General features: G+C 35.7%; 2 protein-coding genes across 4 annotated transcripts; one reads left to right on the plus strand and one right to left on the minus strand.

Annotated features, from left to right (window-relative positions):
* The first annotated feature begins 15,525 nt into the window (after positions 1–15,525).
* Positions 15,526–19,204, plus strand: LOC113339002 (serine hydroxymethyltransferase 3, chloroplastic-like). 3 transcript variants are annotated; one of them, XM_026584400.1, is made up of 11 exons: positions 15,526–15,763; positions 16,253–16,448; positions 16,530–16,704; positions 16,823–16,940; positions 17,042–17,154; positions 17,266–17,388; positions 17,517–17,621; positions 17,689–17,784; positions 17,874–17,981; positions 18,678–18,750; positions 18,828–19,204. In XM_026584400.1, exons 1-11 carry the CDS (start codon positions 15,526–15,528, stop codon positions 19,100–19,102), a joined length of 1,620 nt encoding a protein of 539 aa, XP_026440185.1. In that variant the 3' UTR covers positions 19,103–19,204. The 3 variants fall into 3 exon arrangements, with proteins under 3 accessions (XP_026440185.1, XP_026440186.1, XP_026440187.1); XM_026584401.1 differs by having other exon boundaries at positions 17,689–17,769; positions 17,868–17,981; XM_026584402.1 differs by having other exon boundaries at positions 16,265–16,448.
* A 937-nt stretch (positions 19,205–20,141) lies between these two features.
* LOC113338612 (F-box protein At3g07870-like) lies at positions 20,142–21,344 on the minus strand. Its single transcript, XM_026583991.1, has one exon. It carries the CDS (start codon positions 21,342–21,344, stop codon positions 20,142–20,144), a length of 1,203 nt encoding a protein of 400 aa, XP_026439776.1.
* Between the last annotated feature and the right edge of the window lie 4,814 nt (positions 21,345–26,158).

Here is a 26,158-nt window from a genome sequence, read left to right on the forward strand (position 1 = left end):
AAACTTGTGATAGGCTTGGACGCTCTACCATTTTGAGCTTGTGAGTCCCTAAATGAAATGCATAAAAAGAAAAAAGAATTGATGCCAAAGGTGCACCAGGGTATGATGTAATCAGCACGTGTACAACTACGTACACATCAACAATCTACATTGTATAATTATGTAGGTATTAACAATCAACATGTGTACAATTATATACACTTTAACAATCAACAAGTGTACAACTATGTACACATTAGGAATTAATATGTGTATAAGTATATATATATTAAAAATCAACATGTGTATAACTCTGTGACCCTGATTACTCTCACCAACAATGCGACAACCATTTGAATATCCACAAAATAATATATGCGAAAACACTATTAAGGACCTCCATAACCAACTACGTATCATTTTCTCACATGTGCACAACTTTGTACACCCTAGTTACGGATTAAAAAAAGAAGACATGCTCACCTAGATCAATGATTTTCCATATCGTTCGTTGCACATCTTGAGCACACAGTAATATAGAGCACACAGTAACGTTTGCAGATTTCTCTTTACAAGTATAGAGCACACAGTAATATACACCTGCTATATAAAGATCAACCAACTTAATCAAAAAGTCATGAAATCAAACACCACATAGATGAAAAACCAAAGATCTAAATTACATGTATAGTGTACGATAAAGTACACATGCTATATAAACTGAAGATTGGAAAATACCTACATGGTGTACAAAAAAGTACACATGTATAAATTGAAGATTGCAAACTACATGGACAGTGTACATTAGAGTGCACATGTTTCAGTTATATAATTTCTAACCATATAGCTTCGTATAGGATCATTTACATAGTAGTAATCTTGTGCGTTTGGAAGACAAAGTCCATGAACTCAGTCCTCATTCAAAATTTTGACATTCAAATTCAAAGCACAATGACTCGATGAGTGTGTACATAAAAATGGTCTAATCAATAAATATCATAATGAAAACCTAAAATTGAAGTTCTTGGAAAGGGTTAGTATCTTGGATTTTCTTGGTTCTTTCTTATAAATACACAACTTCGACCAATCCAAGTTCTCCTCACATACATCAATTGAACACAAATGTGTTAATGTGGAGACGGCAAAAACTAGTTACTTATCATCTCCACTACAACTAAAAAAGGACATGATAAGCTGAACACACATTAGGTTCCCAGTGAAAAGCTATTCCCTTTGTTTCAGTTTTGCAAGTCCAGTACAGCTGTGGCATAACTACTTGATGTCTTAATCAATATTTAGATCCTATCTATATACCGAAAAGATACGATAGCATCTTTTTCAAATAATTTAAGGATATGGATTGCTAAGAATTAAGATATAATAATTGAAAAATTAAGATCTAAAAATCAAAATCTCACCGGAAAAAATTCAAAACCTCTTTAGAATTTCAATTGGTTCAGAAATCCATCTGGCAGACACGATCTCTTTACCTCTGTTATCATCTCTTACTCCGATTGATCTTAAACAAAACATTTCCAAGTCTCAAAAAATAAAAAATAACAACCGAAAGAAAATCAAAGATGTGTATAATTATGTACACATTAATATACAACATGTGTATAAATATATAAACATATGCAACACACGTTGACAACTTATAGTTTGAGTAAAATTGGAAAGTGATAATGCTAATAATGAAGGATTTTAGATTGGATTTGACTAAAAAGACATTCCTGAAAGCCAATAAAATTCAAGAGAACATAAAGACCAAAAGTAATGAATTTTTTTTAAAAATGTTTACCCTAGATACCGTTGAAGGCACCAACCTACCTTGGCTTCAGATCTCGGTGAATTATGACGTTTGGCTCGTTGTGCATGTATGTCATTCCCCTGCTCCGTTAACATCTTAAATTCAAATTAGTACTAAGCTCTTCAATCCATTTCATTCGTCAAATAAACTAAATAAAGTGTGTACAAGAAACCACTTATGTGTGTTCGAGATATGCTTTTTGTTTGTATCTGCTAGCGTAATTCAACTGCACGAGCAAAACATATGCTACATAATAAGAAAAAAAAAAGACGCTCAGAATCTTCAGATGGTCTCCCTTTCCGGAAACAGGTTCAGAACACATAAAGTTCTATAAACGGTATATTACCATGACATCGTGATTATAAATCTAAACTCTTACATAATCATTTATCGAATAAAAATTTCGAACTTAAATCGAAATAATTAAGTTTTTAAAACGGTTAAAAGTTCCTAAAATCAATAATAATTTAACAATGGATATCAAACTAAACGATAAGCACAGATGCAACTTATCTTTCAAATCGCTTTAGACGATGAAATCAAATTTCTGTAGTCGAATTTCTCTTCAACTTTCCATCCAAATTTCGAGTCAATCTTGGGAAAAATGAACCGCGCCTTGATAGACGATTTAGGTTTATCAAGCTGAATCGAACTTTTTTTTTATTATCATATTTAGGTTTGGTGAATGAATATTCACTAAGAAAAAGAGATTGGATTTTCTGATTTTTTCTTCGCTCGGGAAGTTGTTTCCATTAAATGAAAATAAAAAGAATGGAAATAGAAGAAGATCGATATCCATTCAAGAAGTAGCAGATGGGTATTTTTGTCACAATAGAAGATGATTTTGGACTGAATCGTTCAGGAATGGAGGACTCGTCCTAAATTTTGTAAATTTGGACCTCCTAGTACTAGGCTTGAAGGGACAGGACTAGACTGTCTAAAGCCCACAAAATTTGGGACTAATCGTTAATTTCTACAATTTGGATACCTCTCGGCTGACAACTTTCTTAGTCGTACTTCCACAATTTCTTTGGATTCCTCCTCGCATTTCCCCCATCAACTTCTTCAGAACTTTCCACAGTTTCATGATTAGTACTTTCCACAATTTCTTTGAACTCCTCATTAGCAGCATTTCCCCCATCACTTTCTTCAGAACTTTCCACAGTTTCATGAAGTTCATTCCGATCGGTATTTCCACCATCAAACCTCGCCACAATTTCTACTAACTCCTCTCCATTGGCATTTCCCCCATCACTTGCTTCCGCCCTATTCCTAGCCCCAGCCTCGGCTCTCCAGTTTAAATACCGGCGGATAATCTCCTTGAGCAACACAAGCATCGCCAAGCAGGACACAACAATTTCCAGAATTTTTGTTGTGTTATCATCATTTGAACTAGTTGGGTAAACAGGATTATGCTTGTTGGTGTCATTATTGCCATGACCAGTTGTTAGCAGAATTGCTTGGAAGAAAAAACCCATTATAAATTTTTGCTTGTTTTTTTTTTGTCGGAAGAGGAAGATGTATAATAAGAAAGAAGATGTATAAAATTTGTGCTTCCTCTTTGATCAACCAGCCTATTTATACAAACACTAAAAGTTTGTGTTGTTGTACCCAATGTAGTTAATATCGGATATCGGTTCATCTCGGCCGGGACCGATACACTGGTACGATTTTATATCGGGGATATTATCGTTGAAATATCGGTATAATATCGGTTCTAGATTTAGAGACTATAATTTTATATTAAACATTTTCTCCACACATTTTCGGATAAGATATAATAGATAACATCAATTTTATCAAAAAAACAAAAGAGTAACTTTAGTAACTTGCTTCGAGAGCTACATGCACCTCTACTACTACCTGGAAGACTTTCTTCGCCAAAATTACCCTTAAACTTTATAGAAAACGACCAATACCGTCTCATATCGGGAAATGTAGGAAAATTTCGTATCGACCGATACAGCCGATATTTGACCGAAACGGCCGATATTCGACCGATACGGTTGATATTATCGGGCGAATATCGTATCCCCGATATCCTTCTTATCGTATCGTTCTGGGCCGATATCCGAAATATCCCCGATATATCGGCCGATACGGCCGATATTGACTACATTGGTTGTACCATATGTCACCCCATTAGATTAGGTAAAAAAATGACCATTAGATAGTTAAATGCAAACTTCCCATTAGATAGTTAGATAGGTTTTCAACTATTATTGAGTCGTTGCTAACTACTGAGCATTTCGGTTCCTGGTTAAATTGGGGCCTATGACTAAAAAACAAAAAAGGTCATTAAGAAGTAATCTCTAGAAACTCATTAGTGATGATTAATTAAGTTAGTATTAGTTAAATTAATTAGTGCTTGAGTTTGATTATAGTGGTAGGATTAGAGTAGAAATTCATTTCCTCTTTTAAGGTTTGGAGGGAAAAAAGAAAAAACTAGGGTTTGTGATTTTCTTATCAAAAATGAAACTTTATAGTGATGATGAAGACTCTAGTAGTGATGAAGAAGTGGGTGCATCATATAATCATGATTTCAATCTTACCGAATTGGATAATTCGTTGAATGAAGAAGAGAATGTCAATCAAATAATGCTTGAGGATATTATTCAAGCACAAGAACAATTTCTCCGGGAAGAAGAATGTGATAATGCTCCAAATATACAGGTATGTGTTGTAATGATCCACAAACATGTATTTGCAAGTCTAGATTGCCCAAAAAGGGAAAAATTTTCAAAAAAATTCCCCAGAATCGGTTTATTTGATACCACCACATAAACCGATTCTGGGTAAAATCCCAAAATTGGGTACAACAGTCGGTTGTTATTCATCATAATATAATCCTATCGTAGAAAATTTCTGGCACGATGGGTACGTGACCAAAATCGGTTTTTTTGTTGGTGATGTGCATAATCCGATTCCTTCACTTGATAATCACATAAAATACACTTTGTTTACAATCGGTTCATTTACGTGTATATGTAATCCGATTGTGAAGACGAAAAGTTCCAGGACAAATGAGGTACAAAATCGGATTACATGTTAACGTGAACCGATTGTGAAGACGAAAATTTCCAGGAGAAATGAGGTTCAAAATCGGATTAAATGTTATGTAACGTGGACCGATTATGAAATTTGGGAACTTTTCTCTGAAATCATCAAATCCTTAGTCGGACTTTGTATTTGCACATGTAATCCGATTACTGATGATCGGTTCTCTTGACTGTGACACATAAACCGATTCTAAATCCTCAACTTGTCGATATATGTTGTAGATTGTTGCGGCGTTTGATCTATCAAAAATTTCTTCCTGAGTTAGCTTCATTGTTCCAGTTTGTCTGGCTTTGTAAGGCTTCTTCAACTGGTTCCACAACTGTCTTCTCTAAAATTCTTTGCTCATAAGCTTGTAAAGAACCTAACACATCATCAATACTCAAATCTGAAATTGCATTGCACTTTTCAATCGCAGTCACCTTTGACTCAAACTTTTCTGGTAAACTGCGAATATAATATTTTTCCTGTAATGGAAGTATCTCCAATAGTATCTCCATTGGCATTCATCTCATTAACAAGACTCAATGTTCTTGAGAAGAAATCTTCTACCAACTCAGTTTAATCCATATGTAACAACTCATATTTTCTTTTCAGGGTTTGTAATCTCACTTTCTTTACTTTGTCAGAACCTTTATAATATCTTGTTACAGAGTCCCAAGATTTCTTAACTTCTTTGATAGACACAACTCTATCAATGATAGATTCATGAATTCCTCGATGAAGAATATATGTAGCTTTAGATTTCTTTTTCCTATTTTCAGCTGGAGCTGTTGTTTTCTTCTGCAGTAAGAACAGTTGTTGTAGCTGGTTCTTCATATCCTGTGTTAACAACATCCCATACTTCTTGATATTAAAATATATTATCCATCTGTATTCTCCTATGCTCAAAATTCTTACCTTCAAAAACTGGAACCTTGATTGAATTTAAGTTTGTCGTCATCTTCTTCTTTTTTTATTAAAGCACAGACCTAAGATCAGATTACTGTGATCCCAGATGTACTTTTTAGTTTTATATCTTACTTTAGATATATTTATACTTTTTTCGCTCCCTAATTTCCACGCCAATATTGTTTTCGTCAGCATCAAAAAAGTGGCTAACTTTTGTTTAATTATAATCGTATTTATCAATAAACTCTCAAATACACCATAAATATTTTCAGTTATAAATTTATTTTTAGTGGAACCTTATTTAAATCATGGAGAATATCTGCTTAGATATAAAAGAAATATGATTGACATCTTTTCTTTTTAATTTCATTATTTTTGAAAAAAAATTATATTTGCAAAGGTTAAATTCCTTTGTTATAAAGTTATACACTTCATGAATAGTACAATTTTATCCGTATAATCTTTTTCTTTGTGTTGTATCATATTACAAATAAATTTATTACAAATTATGTGATTCTTAGTATTGAAATTTTGAACTTTTAATTTTGGCAACAATATGACGTATTATGGATAATCTATGGAAATCCTTAATATCATAACTTTGTCAACGCGGACATAAATAAATGAACTAAAAGGAGTATTCAAACGCGGATATAAATAATTGAATGAAAGGAATATTTGATAAGGGTTTCACTGATTATATTCATACTAGATAAAGGTCTCACCGGAAAATAAATTTTAGTGATTTTTATTAAACAAATACAATAAAATAAGTTAGAGCGAGCACTATGGATAACCAAGGTTGTGCCACAGTTAGGGATTCTGACCAAGCCTTGGCTATGGAAAACACAACCAACATGTGTCTAATTTTCTTTTGTTATATACTGATGGGTTATTCAGTAGCCGACAAAATTTTAAAGTGGGGCCAAAACCTATAAGTGTTAAATAAGAAATATAAGTGAGCGAGAATATTTTTCGTATCCGTCTGTATCAGAATCGACACGCAAAGATTTTTTAATGGAATGCTGCACATGTGTAACATTTTATAGAAAGCCTCGATTATCTACCACAATGTAAATAATTTGAGCAACATAGTGGTTGTTCTTCTTTACATTGTGGTCACTGTAGTGTTCGCTCTTATTTTACATATACTTAGGGTCCCACTAATTTACTTCTTTAAAAGAGAAATTGAATTGTGCAATCGAAATGTCCTTGAAAGCATTGATAATGTTACGGACACGACACTTACCAAGTTTGAAAAAACTGGATGATATAGATTATGGCATGGGTCTTACCAAATTAAAAAAAGACATGCTTGTGAAGGCTAAAGTGAAGTTTCATGTGGTTCATTTTCGTCAAAAGATAATTATGGGACAAACGTCGAGAATCAGATATACTCGAGATGAACGTACAAACACAAAACATTTCAACCGAGCTGTGAAGGATCATAGGTAGTCGACAGACATAACTAAATAATAAATCAAGAAGGGTAATGCAAATGATTTTGATTTAGCGTTCAAAGAAATTTTCAGTAATCGCACAAGAACCAGTAATATGTGCCTAAGTCTTATATATGAAAACGCAAATGTATGGTTGTAGAAGCCTTTTAATGAGAAGAAGTCAAGAATGAAATTAAGGATTTGGGTGTTGAATGCACTCCGGATGACTTTCTTATGAATTTATTTATTGCTATAATTTTTAAGAAGAAGATTTGATAGAGGTATTCAAAGATTTTACGATCACAGTGTTCTCGAAAATATTGTTGAAAACTAATTTCATTGTTATTATTCCTAAAAAAAGTGGGTGTTCAGGAATTTAAAAGAATTTGGACACTTGTCTTTATTGAGATTGAAAGTAACTAGGAAATCATCTCAAAGATCTTAGCGTATCGTTTAAAGATATACCTTCCTTCCCTAATCTCTCCTTATTCAATCTAATTTGATTAAAGGAAAGAAAGTTCTTAATGGAGTGTTTATAGTAAAAGAATGTGTGATTTTAGACCTCGGCAGAAACTACCGGAGTTGGTTCGTAAGTAAGATTTTGAAAAGGCTTCAAATAATACGGTTTAACTTTTTTACAACGGTATTTGGAGTGCTTGGATTAGAAGTTTCTTAACATTCTCAAAGTTTCTGGCCCTTATTAACGGTTCGTCTTATGGATACTATGGTAGGGAAAAGGTGACCCGCTTTTGTTTTTCTTCTTTAATAGTTGGAGAAGTTTTAAATTTTATGTTGAGGAAAGCGCAAGATCTTGATCAAATCTCGGGTTTTTATGTGAAGAAAAATAAATTAACTGTAATTTTTTCGATGATATTATTATTTTTCTTGATGCTAACAGTGACAATTTACGTCCTCCGTTACCAACTTATTTATGTCGAGTTAATTTAGGGTAGTTTATTTAGGGTCACATTCGAAATAAAATTAAAACTTATGCTAACATGTTAGGTTGCAAGAATTTTTATTTCCCTAGTATTTACCTCGTTCTTCCCACAGGAAACAAAGTTATCAAGAAAGTAATTCATAATATTTGTTGGACATAGTTTTAAAATCAAAAGAAAAGGGTGGTCTTGGTATTTAATTAGTATAATATAGTTAGTATTGTCTAGACAAAGATTCTCACAGAATATATCAAGTGGAGTCTTACCTATATCGAACCTTATTTATTCAATCTTTATACAAGAAGTTGTTATTGGATAGTCAAATTTAGATAGGAAGAGGGTGGAACTAAAGACGCTGATGATTAAGGTGAGCCTATCTATACAACCGATGTTGTTTGGAGTTGTGATTACCCTTGCAAAATCAATTTTTTTCTTTGGTTCATTTCTCATGATCGGATAATGACGACGGATTACCTTTTAAGATGATGTATGCATATCTAGTGTATGTTTTTCTCGTGAGAAGTATAATGGATCTAGCTCGCACGTGTTCCGTAAACGTTAGAGAACGCGACGGATATATGACTACTTTGTGGAAGGATTTCATTTTTCGTATTAGCTTAATATCACTGTATATATGAAAGCTTGGAAATTTGATTTAAGAGATAAGAGGCTAAATCAAATACGTAATAACATCCCGGTTGCACTATGGCAGTGCATATAGTAGAAATAGCGAAATTCAAGAATTTTTGATAAAGAAAAGAAAAATATGATGCACCTTATTAGAGATATTGAATTACAAATGTTATTTTGGGATGACTAAGGCAAGGATGCTAGGATTGATGGCAAATATGGTGATTGCTTTATGGAATTCTTTATACTAACCTTTATGATTTAGTTGTATTTTTCTTACCTGGCCAAATTGGGGTATACCCAGATTAGTTGCGGTATAACCAATTTTAAGTGGACTCTTTTTAAGGGATAAATGGGAGTCCTAATGAGTGAATTTACAAAACTACCCCTACCCTTTATAATTCTTATTACTCTAAATCAACTTTCATTTTTTTCATTTCATATTCTCTTCTTCTTTTCCTCCACCTCTACCTTATCGGCTTCTCCATCCCCACCATTGAAAACTTGTCGATTAATTCGTCGTAATCGTCGATTCGAAAATTCCGATTAATCTTCAAATATGGAGCCGTCGCGGCCTAGGGCTAGTCGTATGAAAAACACAAAACGAAAACGCAATGAATATAACCCTGGATTTGCAAATCTAGTTCCATAGAAAGAGAAGAAAAAAGAAGTTGAAGAAGAAGAAATCAACGCCACTGAAAAAGGAGAAATGACGTGATTGGGAAAGTAAGGGCCTACTTAAACTCACTCAAGTACTTCAATTTCATGTTTGCATGTCAAATTAGGTCAGAAAATTCGAATTTGTGAATTTGCAGTTAGTTATCCGGCAAGGTGTTTGTTCCACGACCCTTCCGACTTTTCATATTTAGGGATAGTCGGCAAGATCTTAGGTTGAAGATCTTGCCGGCTAATGAATACATGTAACTAAATTTTACAGGGTCGGCAAGGTATTCAAGCTTAATACCTTGCCAGCGATATATGTTTTTTTAGTCGGTGGGTTATAATTTTTTACCCTGCCGGCTGTTTTGAAAATAGTTTGTGTCTCCTGATGCTCAAGTCAAACAGTCGGAATGGTATTTAAATACCATCTTGTCAGCTGTGTTTTAGCCGGAACTGTATGGGTTATATACCCTGCCGACTAATTATGTGGAAAATCATGTATCTACCATGTTCATAGTTGTTATAAGTCGACAAGTTATTTGAATAAGACCCTGCCGACTATAGTTTAGTCGGCATGTATTTTAGTTATCGACCCTTCCGACCATTATTCCGCCGGCTTGATTATATTTGTCGACCCTGCTGGCTATTAATTTTTTTTCTTAATTGTTCTTGTTCAGGTTGGTAAAGGAAAAGAAGAAAAATGTTATTCCTCCTTCAAGACCTCCTCGCTTTGGTGAGAAACTCTTGACTGCAACACATCGAGGGGAATTAGTTGATCCGAGAATGCTCAAGATCCGTGAACGGAATGATTCTCAACCACCACCGAAACCAAATGATTCATATGAATCTCCATATGAAGACCAATAAATTACATCTGGTAATGATGATGATGATGTTGAAAGAATTCCTGCTGCTGGAGGAGGTAACAATGATGATGATGATGATGATGAAGCAGATCAAGACATGCCACCTGTTGGAGGAGGTAATGATGATGGTGATAACAATAATGGAGATAAAGATAAGGATAGAGAATATGAAATTGTTGAAGAAGAAGAAGAAGAAGAAGGTGAAGAAACATGTAGTAATCAACAAATTCTATCTAATGATTAAAAAACCCAAGATGCAACTGCAACTGCAACCGGAAAGAAGAAGAGGGTTATCACTAAACCAGATGATTCCCACATGCAACCCTCTCACTTGATGGTTACACTGGAACCATGGGAGCCTCCACGGGGGACCCTATAATATGATGGATATGTTCATTTGGATACAAAGACTCATGGGCATGTCAAATCCAAAATACTGTTGTAAGTAATCTCATTCCGTCTTTGTTTTTTATTTAAGTGTATATATCTTAAATTTGCTTCAAGTGTTTGTATTTCTGTTCATTTTGTGTTTTTGGTATTTAGGATCACAAGCATGCCATCCGTCTCTTGAGGCGCCAAGTTTCATGTTCAGTGATTAAGAAATGACTACTTGACAAGGAATCTGACGAGGTGCAAGCGATTGTCAAGAACTCCGGGTTGTGGCATGGTGGAGAGTTCGATTGTTGAGTATGATAGAGTTACCGTATCTGCATTCTGTGAGATATTTTACGGAGACACTGATACAATGTTATTTCCATTTGAGATGGATAACTCCCGTTGATGCTCATTAAATTTTAGGCCTCGAGGTTGAGCGAAAATCAATCAGCGATGGCTTCGATGATGACATTTCTTGGGACAAGATCTTCGAATTGACCAAAATTTTGTTCGGTTGGGATCAAATTGAGACAGAGTCTATGCTTGTGATGAAGGATGATTATCTAACCAAGAAGTTTAATCTGAAGAAGTTGAGGGACACATTCTCTGGGACTAAGAAAATCTATGATTGGGAAGGAAGGTTGGACTTGGTGCGAATCAATGCTACCGCATCAGCTTATTTTCTATACGTCCTGGGCAAATGTATCTTCCCCGACAGTTCCGGAAGCTTGGTCGACGGAAAGTATATGCAACTATTGCATCCCTTTGATCAGATGCATAAGTATTCTTGGGGTATTGCGGTGGTCGCCTTCTTGGACAATGAGTTTAGAAAGGCTTCAAGGGCACTTATTGCGCAAGTTAACGAAAATATATGTCTCTTCCAGGTAATTTTATTGTCTAAATCATTTATGTTTGCAAAATGCTTGTAAGATAAGATTCTTACTAAACTTTGTGTTTGCGTAGGTTTGTGTATATGAGCACTTCCCTACTTTGGTGAAAGCCAACTCCCACATCAAAGTGAACACTAAGATTGCGATTAATAAGCCATGAGGACATAGATACAGTTTTAGTGGTGCTCGGGATAAGGGTATGTCGCAGCAGCTTATCAAAATACGAATCGCCTTTGAAAAATTGACTGCATATGAAGTAATATTTGATCCGTATCGAGATGCTATAAATGAAGGTTTAATCCAAAGGAGATATGATGTTGCATTCTACGACGGTCCCTTGTTGTACACAAATGGATTTTCAATGTACGATCCACATCGGGTAATGGTACAAGTGGGTTACGTCCAAGAAGAAACCCATACCGACGATGTTCCGTTCTTTAAAGTGGGGAGGGCAGGGTGCACCACATCCCAAAAAAGTATTGACATCCGTTACGCTCCACCACCAGGTTAATCTCATTGGAATGGAAGATGTGACCATAAATTTCATACGAGTCTTTTGGATGAGGTGACCAAAGGTTATGAAGATCATGAAAATTACATGCCGTGGTACTTGGGTTTTGCTCGTCCTACTGTGATTAGGGAACACTGTTAAACAACCGGCTCGTAAGAGGAAGATGCCACCGAAAGACCCAACAACAAGTCTTAAGAACTTTGTAAGTATTTTAGAGTTTTTTTATTATTTTAAGATTAAATTATTGAATTAGTCTATTAATTATTTGTTGTTTAGTTGAAAATAGAAGGAGCATTTGAAGACCCTTGTGAAGATGATGTGTTGCGCGAGAGAAAGAGGAGAGCATTTGTCGATTCAAGAGCAAACTAAGCACATCGACTATGCTAGAAATGTTGACAATGAGGATACCGATGAATTGTTCGAGAAAGCTAATACTTAAATAAAGAGGGAAGCACAAGCCAATACGAATGCTGAAAAAAAGAGGGCTCGTACCCGTGGTGGTGATGGTGGTGGTGGTCGTGAAAATGCTAAACGGGGCTATGGTCGTGGTCGTGAATGAATGCATTTCTAGTTTATTTCTTTATGTTGTGGTAGACAAATGTTAATGTTAATGGTTGGACATATGTTTTTTCTAAGGTTTATGGGACATATGTTTTCATATTTTGAACAAATGTTGGATTTCTAGTTGTTGAATGAATGGTGTTTTTAGTTATGTTAAGTTTCAATAATTTCGCCGGCGGGTATTGAGTAGATGTTTTGTTAAGTTACATTTCCGACTAAGCCAGTGCTGGCAAGTTTATGAACTGCCAGACTGCCGGCCCTGACAGCAGGAATGGTGTAGTTTCCAGGGTCGGCAAGGTAAGAAAATTAATACCTTGCCGAATGTTAAATTGTCCACCTTTCCGACTATGTGTAGCATAAAATGACCTTCTCCTGATGCCTATAATCATAAGGTCGGCAGGGTTATAAAACTACGATCTTGACGATTATATAAAAGCCGGCATGCTAATGACCAAATACCAAGCCAACTATTTGTTGAAGAAAATGAACTCATGATGCCTAAAATCATAAGGTCGGCAGGATAAAAAAATTACTACCCTGCCGGCTAAACTTAGTCGGCATATTGGGGAAACAACAACCTAGTCGGTGAGTTCAAAATTCAAATTTTTGCAAGTACAACTGCATTGATTGACTACCATAACGGCCAAATTTGGGCACCATCCTATAAATGCACTAGTTCTCTCTACAAAACAACACACATCTATTTGCATATACTCTCAAAAGCTCATATCATCATCTAGTCCATTTAATTCTCCCAATATCTCTACATACAAAAATGGCATCATTTGATTCAAATGAAGATATATCCATCACCAAAACGTGGTATGAGGAAACTCGAGTTAAAAGGCATTCCTCCGTAAGTGTGGATGCAGTAACCTTTTTGGCAAGGGTATACAACAAATATAGGCAAGAGTTTGGGAATGCGAATGGAAGAAGCGTTCAACAAATACATGATCGACACCTAGTCATCGAAAATGCGATACTCGCTTATTTAGCTATCAAACATCGGATTTTGGACGCTACCCACTTTGGATACTCCATTGAACAATTTGTAAGTATTTTTGTGGTTTATTTTATGTAATCCATGTTGTTTGATCTTCCTTATAAAAAACCACTAACAAAGTAAGTTTTTTTTTGTAGCATGAAGTGGTGAAAGCTCGCTACTTGGAGGAAAAAGGGGAAGCATTCGCATTTGATGCAAGCTATCAATTCATGGTATCCAAAATTCAGGAGTATGCCCCGGAGATCATGGTGGGTGAATCAGACTCGGATTCCTCCGACGAAGATTGATGGTTTTATAAGTTTTTGTGTAGGTTTTCTGGGTAGATCTCTATGTAAACCCTCACGAGACTATAACTCGTCCACTAGGATCGATAGGGGTTTAAAGGCTTGATGCACATGCTAAGTGCATTCTTTATTCCAACAACAAGGATTTAAATTTTATGTTTCAATCAATGTAGTAACAAAAATTGCATAAATAAAGTGAAGTACATCTTCCCATATTATGTTTTCTATTGGGTATAACTAAAGGTCCGCAAGGTTACAATGTCGACTATTGGACCGCCGACAATGTTAGAAAATCTATTGTCTGCCGACTTTTCTTTAGCCGTCACGGTAAGAAATATTTATATGCCGACTATAAGATGGCCGACAAAGTAAGAAATATTTATGTGCAGACTATAATATAGCCAGCAAGGTAAGAAATCAATAAAATGCCGACTAGTGATGCATAGAGTCGGCATGTTCTTCATCCTTAGACCTTGTCGGCCATATGTAGTCGGCATGTTCTTCATCCGTAAACCTTGCTGGCCAAAGATAGTCGGCGTTTTCTTCAATCGTCGATCGTGCCGGATTTTCACAAAACTCAGAACTGGTGTTGGTTGATCTCATGAGACAAAAGTTTTAATCAACTCCTTTCATAATTTCAAAAGTTTTAATCTACTCAATTAATTAACCTAATTAGATTTTTTAGTGTTAATTAAACAAGGGTATATTAGCTATTTTGAAAATATATTGTTAAGGGGTGGCCTGTTTTACTTCTAAATGTCTTGGATTTTGTCTCATTAGGTATACCCCGATTAATCTGGGTATATCCCAATTTGGCCAGGTTCTCTTAGGTAGTTGAATCCCTTTTCAGTTTTATTTTACTTCTAAAACGGGCACCTAGCTCAGCTGGTCATCCCCGTTTTCCAAAGTTTCATGCGTTCCAGGAGGTCCCAGATTCGAGCCCCCAATGGCGTAATATTGCAAGAATTAACATGGAAGGTAGTGTTAGCTTGTCCCCTTGTGACACAATCTCAACCCCATCCGCTTCGGTTCCTTTGGCTAGATTAGGCTCGCTGGTAGATTAGCACGACAACCTGTTCAATTAATGTAGTAGTATGTCGTCGGAGCTTAGTTTGTTACGCTTCCAACTAGTTAATGTAATAACCTTCTAAAATAAAATAATTTAATTTGCCAGTTTTATGAATTTAGATAACTTGCCCGTACACATGGCACCATAAATATGTGAATTTACATGTTGCCTTTGGAATTTGGAACCACTCCAAGGTTGGCGATTTGATATGTGGCACTTGGCCATTGAAGAGAAATATCAACTGGTCTAGAACGGCTATGATAGAACCCAGTTCACTCGGTTAATGCAACGCTTGATACAAACCCACCCAGCCCCTAAACCCTTTGTTTCCCTCTTCGATTCTCTACCACCGTCTCTCTACGCCTAAACCCTTTCTTAAATTTCTTTCTATTATCACCCACAGCAAGCAGAGGCAGATTAGGTTTGTTGGAATCCCTTTTTCTTTCCTTTCTTTCTTCATTGCAATTTAGGGTTTCGTTTTGTGTTGAAATCCTTTCCATGTTTTGATTGTTTTTGGTCCATTTTTGTCCTTTTTTTTAGATTTTAAGGAGAAGTGAAGAAGATGCAGGCATACAGTGGAGCTGCAATAATGGGTGCTGCTGTACAACAACCCAATCTTTTTACTAAAGGTTCTTCAACTTTTTTTTCCAAGTTGGGTATTACTACTGCGGATAGATTACCTTCTCAAGTTAGGTTTAGTTCAGTGAAGACTTGTAAAGCGGCGTCTTCTTCAATCGAAGGGAGCTTGGTTACAGGAAGACCACCATCTTCTGTATCAGTTCCTATTCCTGAGATGGGAGGTAATCTAAAAAGAAGAATTTTTGAATGATTTTTTGTCTCTGTTGTAGCATTTGTTGTTATTTGAATTTTAGAATGAGTTTTAATAGCACTTGCAAGCATTTTTGAGATGCCCGTTTCCTGTATGTAATCGGAATGCTTGAGCATTTGTAAATGGTATGATCTAGTATCAAACCAATATGGAATCTGTTAGTGTTCTTAAATTTTCTAATTGGAATTCGTAAGCTTTTCGGTTGTTTATTGTTCTTTCATTTTACCCTTCTTTGAGCTGTTTGTTTTGGTCTATGTATTAGATTGGTTATCTATTATCAAACCTAGTACTAATCTGATTTGGGTAGGCTTCAAAATCCTAACGATAGCCTGGGTTGTTCGCTAGATATCAAAGTGAATGAATAAGAATTATCAATTATGTGTTTTACCTGCATTCGTTGACTGGAAGAAATACCTAACGAGTTTCATGCCTGATGTCTTTTTGTATTTTGTTGTATTAGGTAATGGAAGAGGTTTTATAGACCGTAATTTGAGTGAGGAAGACCCTGAAGTATGTTCAATAATTGATAGTGAGAAGAATCGTCAGTTTAACAGCTTGGAGCTCACTGCTTCAGAGAATTTTACATCTCTCGCAGTGATGGAAGCTGTGGGTTCTTGTCTCACAAACAAGTATTCAGAAGGGATTCCTGGTAAAAGGTAAAGATGGTGCTTAATGTTGTATTTTTTTTCCTTGTATTTGTATTGAAATGCATTTGATCATTTCATTCTGCAATGTAGGTACTATGGTGGCAATGAGTACATTGATGAGCTAGAGACACTTTGTCAACAAAGGGCTTTGGATGCATTTCACTTAGACCCAAATAAATGGGGAGTTAATGTCCAACCTCTGTCTGGTTCTCCTGCTAACTTTGAAGTTTACACTGCACTTCTCAACCCACATGACCGTATTATGGTAAGTTGAGGCCTCTTTCTCTCCAATTTTTTGAAATCAGTTTTGAACCCCTAAGGGATGTAATCAACTCTCCTTTCAAAATATGGGGCTGTATTAATTTTTCATGTAACTGGCACAGGGTCTGGATCTTCCTCATGGAGGTCACTTGTCACATGGATTTATGACTCCTAAAAGACGGGTATCTGGGACTTCGATTTATTTTGAATCGATGCCCTACCGTCTTGATGAATCAACAGGTGCTGCTCTACATTCTTATATTGTGTAATGACTATGTGGTCTATTGTTGTTCATTTATAATTCGTTGATAATTTGCATTCATTACCAAATTCACTTGCAGGCCTTATTGATTATGATATGCTTGAGAAAACTGCCACCCTCTTTCGACCAAAACTCATCATTGTTGGTGCTAGTGCTTATCCTCGTGATTTCGATTATCCTCAAATGAGAAAGGTATACACATATCTTTTTATTGTCAACAGTTGTGATTCTTAGTGATCAGAGAATCAGACTAGTTAACCCATTACGCACACCTAATTCCCTTTCCTGCTATGTTTCTTGAAGATTGCAGATTCTGTTGGGGCTTTTCTCATGATGGATATGGCTCACATAAGTGGTCTCGTTGCTGCATCTGTACTTGCTGACCCATTTGAATACTGTGATGTTGTAACAACCACCACTCACAAGGTACACCTAGTCCCATTCATGAAGTCTGCAAGACTGCAACTACTGACACCAACACAAGCAGCATTTGTTTTTATTGGTTTAGGTTCAAGGGTCATGTTGTTTACTATGTCTTCTGTTTCAATTTGCAGTCATTACGAGGTCCCAGAGGTGGCATGATTTTCTTCAAGAAAGATCCTGTTCTTGGGGTTGATATGGAATCTGCGATTAACAATGCTGTTTTCCCAGGGTTACAGGTAACTAAAACTGTAGCGGTTATTTGTGATTTATCATTGGTTCAACATTATAACATTTTCCTTCCAGGGAGGTCCTCGTAATCACACAATTGGAGGGTTGGCCGTGTGCCTAAAGCTTGCTCAGAGCCCAGAGTTTAAGGCTTATCAATTCCAGATAATGACTGCCAAATTTTGTTTAGAAACGCATGCAAATGATGGTTAGGTCTGATGGACGTCGATTAATGCCGTGGTCCGTGGCTCCTTTTTATGCAGGTTGTCTCCAATTGTCGAGCACTTGCCAGCCGGTTGACTGAATTGGGGTACGAATTGGTTTCTGGGGGTAGCGATAATCATCTTGTTTTGGTAGATCTGAGAAAAGCGGTAAGTATTTGCTGATGTCATTGTTTGTATTGGTGCGACTTACTATCTAGCATCTAAGAATTAGAGCATCCGTATGCTATATTGATATGCTAAAAGCTAAATATACCATAGTAATTTATCATATAGACCACTTTCCCACAATGGATCCAGAACTTGGTTAATAGCTCGCGCGGGGTTTAAAACCCATCCTTGCAGCGGCGGTGTTTGAAACTTGGCTAAATTTATTATCAAATTATTGTGCGGGGTTTTAAACTTGGTTTAAGGGATCTCACTTTTACTTTGTTACGTGTTTTTTTAACCGATCCAAAATCTGAGCGGTGTTTTAAACTCTTCCAAAATTTTTAGTGGAGACTGAAACTGCGCCCCCAGACCCAGATTCAAACAACGTAAGCTAAATTTGGGAATTGCTAAATCTATAGGGTATATTTCCCATTTGAGTTTACACTAGATGGTATTAATAACTTTATACCATATCCGTTACTGCCCCAGTACCATAACAATGTCATGACTGTGGATGCTCTGAATGAACCCATTTGACTAGTGAGCAACTTAAACCAATACCATATTTTTCTTCATTATTCAACCAGTAACGCACAATCAGTACAGTACTACAATGTTTAATATCTGATCTAGCTTATCGGGTTCTCTTACTGCTCACATATTGCTTAATTCACTTTTGTGTTCCTCCAATGAAAGGGTCTTGATGGTGCGCGAGTGGAGAAAATCCTAGACTTGGCTTCCATCACCCTCAACAAGAACTCTGTCCCAGGTAAGTACTCTTGATAGTTTTTCTCCTTCCATTCATTGTGTTAGCTTAAACATATTTGTCTGAATTGTAATTCACAGGCGATAAAAGTGCCCTAGTTCCTGGAGGAATTCGAATCGGTGCACCAGCTATGACTACCAGAGGATTCACCGAGAAAGAATTCGTTGAAACTGCAAATCTCATTCACGAGGGGGTTCAGCTAACTGCCAAAGCAAAAAAATCTGTTCAAGGATCAAAGCTGCAAGACTTCATGAAGTTCGTTGAATCTCCTGAATTTCCTCTCAAGGATGCTGTTGCAGATTTGAGAAAGAGAGTCGAAGCTTTAACTACCCAGTTTCCTATCCCTGGATTGTAACATATTTATTAGGTCAAGAATTTTGTTACCTAGACCCTATATGGCGCGTGTATCTAAATGAGCAAAATACGGTTGTACTATCAACCGTAGGCATACTAAAAAGCTAATGAAATCCCCTTTTTCTTCCTCATAATTGCTTTTTGAGCTCACCTCCTAGTCTGTTTAACTTCCTGTAATGCCGATAAGTTTGGCCACTCCAGGAGTTCTGGTGATGCACTTGAGTGATTTCTGTCACTCCTAAATTCGTAATATCGGTTGGATTGTGAACTAATTTTTGGAGGCAAAGACAGTTTTACTGGCTTCAAATTTTGGAGAATCTGAGTCACTTGGTCATCCTCATATTGGATGGTATCAAGTCGACAATGTCAATACAGAAGAATAGCCTCGCACTTGTGCTGACATGCTTATAAACCTAACCTCTATGAATCACTTCAAAGAAAAAAGAAAAAATTCCATCCCTAACATTACTTCTCACTGACAGGCCTAGCTATCGATCATTATGATGCCTAGTTTACGGTTTCACAAAACCCTAGCATATTCAGAGCAGCCAGCTTTCATGTCCAGCCACTGTTTTTAGTTAATCTGATGGGACTAATGGTGGCAGCCTGGCAGGCATACTTCCAACAACTAAATGTTATGGTGCAATTGTGGAGTGTCATTATGATGATATCAGATAAAATAAATAAATTGATGAGATCTTTGATTGAAATTGTGTGCTTATATAACATTTGTGTAACTGTGTTCAGTAATAACAATGTACACATTCTGTAACGACCCACACTCGAGGTGATAATAAAATGGAAAAAAAAAGGGAAGATGATCATCCTTGAACAAAAAAGCATAAAATAACACTGAGCAAATATTTATTACCAGACCGGAACAACAGTAAAGCATAAGAACAAATCAATTTATTGATGCGAATTTAGATGCACATAATCCTTCCGGGGGCGTAGCTTGCTTTGCTTTACTTCTGAGGTTAGCCTTCTGATATGCGCTAATCAACCTTTGAGCAAAACCATTGAAGAGAATATCACATGGATCAGAATCTATTAATTGGTGCTAGCTTCGTCACTACTTCGCCAAGTGCTTTCAGAGAAACAAAGGTGTTCACATGTGGAATCGCTTCAAAACGGTTCCAAACCTTATCAAGCATCCAATTGTTTCTTGGAGTTGCACTTTTCAGGTCATACGAAGCGATAGTCTTCCCAGATTGATAGAACTTGAATAAAATTTCATCCCTTTTGGTAATGGCAAACGGCATTGCTGTCTGTGTATTCTTTCTATATAGCTCCCAACTGACGATTGATGGAAGCGGACACTCTTTAACCCAAATGTCTTCTTGCCCTTTCCCTTCACTCTTCCTTAGCACCCATATACCTGGAATACCAGAAATACTCAATGGTTGCTGAAAAATGCACAGACATCCCCCAAGCGTGCAAAGTTTATTGCTGTAAAAATTGTTAAAGTCATCCAGTAAAGGTGGTGGTGAAATCAACTGGAACTCCTCACTTGCGAAATCGAAAGCTACAATCATCCCTGTCGAATCCAACCAGAAACAAACTCCATTCAAATAAACACTCCTTGATCCTCGAACAAACGAATGATGAGTTTCTCCTTTGTCTCTCCATCCACCACCACTGCCAAGAGTGTAAACCTGTACATGCCCAGCAACATATCCACCTTCTGCAGCAATTACCTCATCGCCATAATATCGAATTCTAACAACTTTATACTCATTCTTCAAACGACAATACCCAAATCCAGATAATATTTCTAAAATCTTCCTCTCCTCCTTCTCCTCCTTGTTCTTAATAAATCTCACACATTCTTTTGTGATTGGATTACATACAAAAGCAGGGTTAAGAATGCTAAAATCGCTTGTCTCGGCCAAACAAACTAAACCATTGCAAGAACCAATCAATTCCCATGAACCCTTAGGAAGAACCATGTTAATCCTTGTAATTTCCTCATAAGATTGATCATCAAACACTAATGTGTACAGATTTTTCATTAAACCTACGAAAATAAAACTCAAATTGAGACTAGAAGAAGAATTGACCTGAACATCACCACCGTGAAGAACATGCTGCTGTAGATGCATATCGCTGAAGTATTTGTCATTGAATACGATTAGAGATCTCAAATTTCTACAAACGCGTCTGCAATTTAAAACTGCTTCCACTGGTAATCGAGATACAATGTTTAAGATGATTTCTGGCGGAAATACAAGAATGTTCGACATGATTATTGGTTGGATTGCTTCAAAACGATGGTGAATAACAACCGGAGTAAGAAATTTCGATCAACTGAGAGAAGAATTGGGGAAAACAATTTCAATATAGCGCTGCTGTAATTTGTTCGGATAAGGGGATTCGTTGCCTTTAAATAGTGATTTGGAAAGTCGCTTTATTTGTAAGCTATTTGGATAATCGCGTTATTTGAAATCTTTGGGTTATTTTAGGAATGTCGCGTTATTTGTACGCTTTGGGCTGTTTTGGTTTTGGTAGTCGGATTTGCGGAGTTCCAAACGGACCGGGAAAGACATATTTCCATTATTCAGCTCCGAGATTTATGTTCCTAAATGGACCTTGTTTGTTTAGATACGATTCGGGTTCCTAAATGGACCTTGTTTGTTTAGATATGATTCGGGATTTGTATCTGACTCGTCATCTGATTCAGTCTGGATCAGATGCTAGATTATTTGTTTTTTCATTTTGCGAATGCCCGGAAGGTGGAAGTTTGTATGGACTTGTTGTGTCGTTTTTATTGGTATGGCAAATCAATAAGTTTTGAACTCACTATGAAACTGGTAAATTAGCAAATATAACAGGTTAAGTGGCAATTCGTCACTTTGCCCATCGAGGTAGAGTCTCGACCAGTCAGTAGAGACTACATCGAACGACCAAAGTTATGTCGCCAACGACATAGTTTTAGTCGTTCGGTGATATCTGGGGCACTCAGTGTCTCTTATCGAACTGCTTTAAATCAAGATGTTTTCTCATTCAGTTTTCTCTATGAATATTGAATCTCTTGTACAATTCAACTCACTCCTTCTCTACACCTCTCTTTCTAAATGATTCGCGCTTGCTTCATTCGGGAAGAAGATGTTGGTCTTATCCGAGTTTGGATATCAGTTGTAAATAATGGAGATATCAATCTTACCAGTTTTAATTTACGGGAAAAATGTGCTTCAAATAAAGATTTGAGGCGTTAAACGACAATAAAAATATAAGAACCAGGAAGAATCTTGAAGATAGACTTCAATCATCAAGGATCATGTGAGAAATTATGTGGAAATTTTGTGGATGGCTAGCCAAGATCATCCTGGATTGTCGAGTAAGTATCGTAATATTTTTTAAATAATCTTTTTGAACGACTCAATTTTTATTAAATCAAAATTATATCAACTCATTATTTATCTCTATTTTTAGAAAATTCTGGCACAAACTATTATTTTTTTTGAAGTCAGCGCCAGAGAATTTAGTTATGATAAATGTTATGAACTCTTTAAGATTCATGTGTCCGGATTCAATGTAGATTAAATGCTATGTAACAATGAATGTAAATGCTTCAAAAAAAAAATGAAATGTAAATCTCGTCCGGATCTGGACATTATTCTAAGAACTTTCATTAATAAAAAGGGAACGATTACATCAAGCACTTGAAATTAAATTACAATTATAAACTACTAATTTTATAGATTATTCTAACTATTGAAGATATGTTCGGCCAGGTTTTTGGATCAAGAATGGTGTTTAATATAACAGAGAACTTATTAGTTTGAGTTTGAGTTGGTGGTTGAGTAGAATCAATTGAATCATTTCCAAAACCTTGAAAAGTAACCTTAGGGGATCATTTGTGCGGAAGGAAACATGACTGAAATCTTGATATGAGTGAAATGCTGATGCGGTTAAGGAAATTGGACACAAATAGTGCATTGCTGAGATGTTTCAATGTTCAATCCACCATCAGAAGTTTGTAACTGAAATGCATCAATGTTGAAGCCACCACTAGGAATTCGTAGCTGAGTTATTTCAATGTCAAAGCCTCCATCATCTGGTGATATTTTGGAGGATACATCGATGACTTCTTTGATTTCCATGACTTCTTATACTTCTTTGACTTTCAGAAGTTGAAACAGAATGAGAACTTCCACCACCACCAAAATAATAACTTGCACCACCATTACTACTAGCACCATAAAAATAACCTAGACAAACACCAAAAAAAAGAACTTGCGCCACCATGACCACCACCATGAGTGGAAACAAATTGGAGTAGATATGTCAAACATCATATTATCCCTTAATGGGTTCATCTCATGCAAGTGAACTGTCTGCAATTTATGTACATAATATTGAAACTCGTCCAACATGTCCTGGTGTAGCATTTACCCCCAAATATGAATTAGTACGATGGAGACCTTAAGAAGTAATTATAACCGTAATGGTCTAACCGCTTGGCGATATAGTTTGTACATCCCAAGAAATTAGTGGCATTATCGACGAAGTAGATCTTTGACTATTGAAATACGAAAAGGCGGCAGGAGTTGGTGGTGGAGGTTTGGAAGGAAGACAATCATCAGCAAATAAATTCCTACCTAAAGATGGCATATCCATCCCACCAAAACTTTATGGTTGTATAACAATATTACACTTGAAAATATTACTAAACAAATCAAGGTTCTCAAATTTATCTCCAGGCATGTAGATCAAGTGTTCATCTTCTTCCCAAGATTGATTATTCCTTATCAAATCTAACCAATCATCACGAGAAATCTCCCTATTTGGATAGGGTTTAATGGATATTATTTATCTCTTGTAGCTGAAAAAGGTGTCTTTATGAGAAGTACCAACCATCCTTATCGGTAACAGGACCATATGAAATAATCCTCTTTAGGCTTAGATGTAGAATCCTATGGGATTCCTTACTTTGGTACTCATCAATTGTTTTATATGGAATGACAGGTTTGTTCAACATATTTATTGAATCATATAAACTAGGGAAATGCTTTGACCATCACTAATCCGACCTGAAACCCAATTATTCTTGGTACTTCTGTATGAATGGAAAAAAATCACTTTTGTTACAAGTAAGGGTTCACTAATGCAAAAGTAAGTATACAAAAAATACCGGAAAATAATAAAAATGTGTTAGTAAATAAAAACAAATAAATAATGGAAATGAATTGTGGTTTTTACCTCCAAAATTCCGTAAAAGCCATTTAGGTTTTTGGAGGCCGGGCATTCACCGAGGCTTGTGTTCAGTTCAACTAGAATTGTGTATCCCCAGTCTAATATTGGCGGTCACTTTAAATCTTCTAAGAAAGGATCATTTTTCTACATTTGCCTACAACAAGACAAAGTTCAAGAAGATTGGCCTTATACGCATTCTAAGAAGATCAAAAACAATGCAAATGTTGATTACCTACAACTAATATGAACATTTTGTCAACATTTAATTTTAAGGATACATTCCCTTATTTCCATGTCGATGATGTTTCTCTTCCGACACCAAACACAAGGCCGAATTTTGTTGAAGAAGGGTGTCATGTTTTAAGATATCTAGCTAACCAAGTCACCCATATTTGACATAAATCAAATATCTTTTTATTTATAGTTTCTTTCTTAATTTAGGATTTCTTTTTTCTAGTTCTATTTGGCTTTTTAGTTTAGATTGATTTCCTTTCTCTAGTAGTTTTTTTTCTTAATGCTTTTAGGAAATATTGAATCCTATGTAAGATGGCCTAGTATTGTAGAATTCTCCACATCCAAACGCTATTATTGATTTATGAAATTTGTTTTCTTAGTTATTATCCTTTAATTTTGATAATATTTTTGTGAATCCATTAATTTCATACTAGTTTTCATTACCTATTGAATCTTTGATCCAAACTCATACGCTTACGATACGTTATTTTCCTCCTTGCTCGACAATAATTACTTGAGAAGCAGAAGAAAATCTTATTTCCAAATCCCTATTATATCCCCAGAATGCAAAGACTACAAACTCACCAGACGATGAAAGAGTCTAAAGTTTTCAGATGAAATTCTCATGTTCCTAGATAAATATGAGATTTATTTAGTAACTAAAATTTTCGTGTTGGTTTTAACAAATTAAGCTCCAAGAAACAGTACTAAATCTAAATACACTCAATTAAACATAAAAAATATCTACAAGAAAAATGAGGGCCTTTAGTATAAAGACATGTTCTTATATAATGTAATCAAAATAAAACAAATTGTAAGACTTTTAATTTGCTCATATCACTAGCAACTATAATCAGGATGCCTTTAATATGTAAAGCAAATGCTAACATTGATAAATCTTTCAAATATAAGATTATCATCCAAATAACAAATTTTACTCAAACAACAACAACGATTTCTATAAGTATCCATAGTATATAGTATGTAAAAGACCTATATAGTATTTTTAACTAGTCATCTAGAAAATGCAAAAAAAAGTTAAATAACGAGTATATAGAAGTAAACTACATTACATCAATAAGTACGAACCAAAAGGTATAACAGGTATAAATGTGGCTCTTTGATAGCATAAAGAGTTTAATATCTAGTGTTTCAATATCAAAGTTACTGAACTTATCTTGACAAAACAAATGATATTAAGAGTTAAAAAAAACTTTATCATCTATTGAAATTACCACTGTATAGTTTTCTACTTGGGAATAGAAAACTTCACAATTGTTATACCCATATTGATTGAGCTTAATGACGGCCGCATAATAAGTAACTTTGGACTTCTTAATTGCCGAAAAAGTTCTTGAAATGTAGGAGGAATTGTGGATGTTCAAATTTTCAGTTAATTCACAATATCGATACTTGGTTAGATGCATACAATTTGTTTCACCGAGTCTCCTGAACAAATTCACTACGACATTGTAGTGATGACGATCCAAAAATTAAATTTTATTCTCAACAAGGTGTTCTACATCTTGCTCGGTAGTTAACAAATTCATCATTAAAATTACATAGGATGTTACAGGATGAATCTTCTTATGGATTACAATGTCCATCAAGATTGCAAAACCTTCTC

This window comes from Papaver somniferum, unplaced genomic scaffold, assembly GCF_003573695.1.
Source record: "Papaver somniferum cultivar HN1 unplaced genomic scaffold, ASM357369v1 unplaced-scaffold_19, whole genome shotgun sequence".
Classification (NCBI taxonomy): Eukaryota; Viridiplantae; Streptophyta; class Magnoliopsida; order Ranunculales; family Papaveraceae; genus Papaver; species Papaver somniferum.

Excerpts from the sequence above, each read along its gene's own strand:
- LOC113339002 (XM_026584400.1), top strand. The coding sequence starts at position 15,526 with ATGCAGGCATACAGTGGAGCTGCAATAATGGGTGCTGCTGTACAACAA. Across the intron at positions 15,764-16,252 it reads TCCTATTCCTGAGATGGGAG|GTAATGGAAGAGGTTTTATA; the intron begins GTAATCTAAAAA and ends TTGTTGTATTAG. Across the intron at positions 18,751-18,827 it reads CAACAAGAACTCTGTCCCAG|GCGATAAAAGTGCCCTAGTT; the intron begins GTAAGTACTCTT and ends TGTAATTCACAG.
- LOC113338612 (XM_026583991.1), bottom strand. The coding sequence starts at position 21,344 with ATGTCGAACATTCTTGTATTTCCGCCAGAAATCATCTTAAACATTGTA.